A 4,663-nucleotide genomic window follows, 5' to 3' on the forward strand; every position below is an offset into this window, starting at 1 on the left:
ACGCCGTCCACAAACACGCCTGGAGGGAAGCGTCACGCAACCAAGGAGACGAGGTCACCACGGAGGAGGCTCTTCTCTCATCAGGCTGCTGGTTGCTGGTTGCTGGTTGCTGTGGCCGCTGGCAGCCTGACGTTGCGTCACCATGCGGGCCACATGCAGGAGAGCAGAACTGTGTGTTCACATGCGGGTGGAGGTCAGTTTATCCTCAACAGTAAAGGGTCAGGGTCCCGCCTCCTCACTTCCTGTTTCCTGGTTCAGCCGGATGTGTTTCTTCATCCAGAACGTCTTCGTCAGACATCAACCAAACAGGCAATATTGTTTCCTCAGACGCGTTGTCCTGGAGCGGAGCCTTGTTATTGATCACACGTCTCACTTCCTGTTCACTGACGTCAGATCTGCTGCTTTAAATCTGAACGACAATTCACTTGATATGAAAATAGATGTTTGAATATCTCGTAACGCAATTCTGACTTCCTAAATAGAGATCACAGAATAAAGCGAAATGACTCAAAATACTTGAAAATATTTATTAAAGAACATATAGCAAACATTGTAATATATATATATATATATATGTATAAAGTAAAACAAAATATAAAGTACAAAGGTTATGATTTTGTCTCAAAGTCATTTTGACTTTAGAAGTCAGAAAGAGCAATAAAATATCTCGTCTACACTCCACTGGGTTATGAACCGAGAATAAGAGAATAAATAAAGACATTGAAAAGGTTTAGCTGGAACAAGAGTCATCCTCTGTGGCGACTTCAGAAGAAAAGAAAATCAGATTTTAACCTAAGAATCTGTTTACAACTTTAAAAATGGAAAAAATAAAAAGCTTTTATCATTAAAGTTCAGAAAGGTTCAGTAGAAAAGGAATAAGAAGAGTTCAAGGCTGCGTGAGCATGTTGGAGCTACACACCGTCTGATATGTTAGTATGAAATGCACTGACAGCAGCAACAGACACACACACACACACACACACACACACACACACACACACACACACACACACACACACACACACACACACACACACACACACACACTCGGCAGACAAGGCCACGTTGGTTCAGTTCAGTCGGCCTCCATTAGAAGCGGCGTCGAAGGCGATGGAGGAACGCGGGCGCCAGGAGGCGGGGCCTCACGCGGTGGAGGCGGGGCCTCACGCGGTGGAGGCGGGGCCTCACGCGGTGGAGGCGGGGTCTCACGCGGTGGAGGCGGGGCCTCACGCGGTGGAGTCGGAGTCGCTGGAGTCCAGACCGGCCTGCGGCGGCGTCGGGGCGGCGGCGTGGCGGCCGGCCGGCGGGCAGTGGAGGGTCTGCGTGCTCCGCCGCAGGTTCTCCAGGGACTGCAGGAAGGACCGGCGCGCCCTCTCCTCCTCCAGCGGCGAGGAGCCCTCCTCCTCCACCTCCGCGATCTCGGCGAAGGTCACGGGCTGCGTCTTGAAGCGGGCCTCGCGGGGCCGGCGGGACCGGCTCTTGCCCCTCGCCGGGCCCTCGGGGACGGGCAGCTGCTGGGGGAACTCCTCCACGGCCGAGGCCGCGAGGTGGGCCGGCAGCACGTGGAGGCCGGAGGCCGCCATCGCCATCTGACGCACGGCCGCCATCGGGTGGAGCAGAAGCCCGGCTGGAGCTTTCAGTCTGGGGCTTGAAGCGAAGCGAGGACGCGGCTGGAAGACGACGGCGCCTGAAAGCGTCTCGCTCGTCCTGTGGGACAGAACCTCTGTGGAGACCCGAGCTCGTCCAGAACCACAGGAACTGACCCTGAAGCCTGCAGGACGTCCAGCAAGACCACAGAGGCTCCAGATGCTCCGTCAGCGTCTGCTCGCTGTGAGAGCTCTGTTCCAACTCTCCGTTCTCTCCGTTCTCTCCGTTCTGGTTCTGCTTGTGTGTGAATCCTCAGTCCGCTGAAGTTAATGCCACCGACAGCTCGGGCCTCTCTTTTATAGCAGCTCACTACTCTCCCTCCCTCTCTCTCTCTCCCTCTCTCTCTCTCTCTTCCTCTCCCTCCCCCTCTCCCTCTCTCTCTCTCTCTCTCTCTCTCTCTCTCTCCCTCTCTCTCTCTCTCTCTTCCTCTCCCTCCCCCTCTCCCTCTCTCTCTCTCTCTCTCTCTCTCTCTCTCTCTCTCTCTCTCTTCCTCTCCCTCCCCCTCTCTCCCTCTCCCTCTCCCTCTCCCTCTCCCTCTCCCTCTCTCTCTCTCTCTCTCTCTCTCTCTCTCTCTCTCTCTCTCTCTCTCTCTCTCTCTCCCTCTCCCTCTCCCTCTCTCTCTCTGTCATGGTTCCGGCCTTCGGAGCGACACAGCCAGTCAGAGTCACCCCTCCAAAATAAACACATGAGGAGTGTGTGTGTGTGTGTGTGTGTGTGTGTGTGTGTGTGTGTGTGTGTGTGTGAGGGGGCTTTGACAGGTTTATAGGGCTGGGAAAGAATATGAGACGGAGAGCAAGACGCTGGAGACAGAAATGAGACGTTAAATGAAGAACAGAAGGAGGGAACGAGAGCAGAGGAAGAAAAGGTCGAGACCCTCGTAGGCAACAACTTGGTTCAATCCCAAAATGCAATCTCTTGACCAAATACCCGCCTGTGTGAAGCCGGGTCAGAGCACTGAGGGGTGAACTCTGGGCAGTGTGGTGTCTGCTGGTTGTGTTGTTTTTGTTTACATCGCTTCATGAGAGATTGTTTCACTTCTGTGTTCAGGGTCAGTTTGTCTGACGGTTGAGGCTCCGAGCGAGAAAAACAACAACCAACAAAGTGTAGTTAGTGTCCCTCAACTTCACGCACACACAGACACACACACACACAGACACACACACACACAGAAACAAAATCAAAGTGTATTTCACGAGGCTCCTGGAGGTCAAACTGTTACTCGTTTATTTCTTCTCACGTTAAACTCGGTTTTCATTTCTTTCAGCAGACTCAGGTGGTGATCAGTGAAAAGACTTTAAGCAACATGGTTTTAAGGGTTCGACGTGGTCTCTGTTGAATTTGAATGAGTCAACATGACATGAATAGATTATAATCTAACACACGCAGCTCCTTCACTGCTTCACCACGTGAAGAAAAGCAGAGTGACGGACGAGCGCCGACACGCCGACACGCCGACACGCCGACACGCCGACACGCCACAGAGCAGCTGAGCGTCACGCAGCGCTGCAGGAGCTCAGGGAAGCCCGGTGACACCGCAGATACTCATTTAACTTGCGGCATGTGCAGGATGTACATGATGTACATGATGTACATGATGTACATCATGATGTACATGATGTACATGATGTACATCATGATGTACATCATGTACATCATGTACATCCTGCAGCGTCTACGCGTGCTCAGGTGTTCTGCTGTTTTAACACTCGACCTCTCCGCTGCTCTTCAGTGTTTTCAGCTGTGACCTCATGGCCTGAAAACCTCACGCATTCTTCAGATGACACCTCTGGAGGATGAGATGGACACCAAGTCATCCGGTTTCTTGTCTCGTATGCACACGCACACACACACACACACACACACACACACACACACACACACACGATGAAATATCTCCTTGCTCTATTCTGAGGAGATCTAAGGTCATCCATGATCGTGCCAGCAGCTGTTAGTCAACTGACATCACATTGCATTTGGGATTCCTATATATGTGTGTGTGTGTGTGTGTGTGTGTGTGTGTGCATGCATACATGTATATGTGCATGCTTGATGGTTTTCCATTTGATTGAGCGTACGTGTTTTGCAACATGCTTTTGCCGGGAATAAGAAGTGTTCTGAGCAGGAACTGTGTGTGTGTGCGTGTGTGCGTGTGCGTGTGTGTGCGCGTGTGTGTGTGTGTGTGTGTGTGTGTGTGTGTGTGTGTGTGTGTGTGTGTGTGTGTGTGTGTGTGTGTGTGTGTGTGTCCTTGGGGAAGCCTTGTTTTCTTCAGCCTGTCCAGGCTGCATGTGCACACGAGGACATCGTTTGGCAAAAACAAGTCCAGTAACACTTTGCTCTGCTTCATTTAAAGTAAATGAATCCTAAAATAAAACCCGAGTATTAAAAGAAGCAACGAGCTTTCAGCTGGAAGACAAGTACACACATACGTGTATGATACATACGTGTATGTATCATACACGTATGTATCATACATGATGTGTATGTATCATACACGTATGTATCATACATGATGTGTATGTATCATACACGTATGTATCATACATGTGTATGAATATTACGGCCCAGACACAAGAGCCTGGAAAACAAACCAGGAGTCATCGTGAATTAAAGTGAATTAAAGGGCGTTGTGTTAGTTAGTGTGTAGCTGAAAGTGTGTGCTCAACACAATCCAAGACAACACAATAGCAGTGGCACTTCACATCACACACACAGTCAGAGACGACAACACACACAGAGTCAGAGACGACAACACACACAGAGTCAGAGACGACAACACACACACAGTCAGAGACGACAACACACACACAGTCAGAGACGACAACACACACACAGTCAGAGACGACAACACACACACAGTCAGAGACGACAACACACACAGAGTCCAGTGTGGAAAAAATATGAAAACAGAAAGTGTGTTGACATAAAATGTCGAAAATAATTACCTGCACTAGATGGAAAGAGAGAGAGAGAGAGAGAGAGAGAGAGAGAGAGAGAGAGAGAGAGAGAGAGAGAGAGA

General features: G+C 50.4%; 1 protein-coding gene across 1 annotated transcript; it reads right to left on the bottom strand.

Moving 5' to 3' along the window:
* Positions 1–525: 525 nt before the first annotated feature.
* On the bottom strand, positions 526–1,970 carry cunh11orf96 (chromosome unknown C11orf96 homolog). The gene is made up of 2 exons (XM_068596544.1): positions 1,219–1,970; positions 526–1,155 (listed from the first exon to the last, which is right to left on the bottom strand). Exon 1 carries the CDS (start codon positions 1,605–1,607, stop codon positions 1,227–1,229), a length of 381 nt encoding a protein of 126 aa, XP_068452645.1. The 5' UTR covers positions 1,608–1,970; the 3' UTR covers positions 526–1,155; positions 1,219–1,226.
* Positions 1,971–4,663: the final 2,693 nt, after the last annotated feature.

The sequence above is a fragment of the Clinocottus analis genome, unplaced genomic scaffold (genome assembly GCF_023055335.1).
Source record: "Clinocottus analis isolate CAN_PGR_092001 unplaced genomic scaffold, fCliAna1.0.p SCAF_38, whole genome shotgun sequence".
Lineage (NCBI taxonomy): Eukaryota > Metazoa > Chordata > Actinopteri > Perciformes > Cottidae > Clinocottus > Clinocottus analis.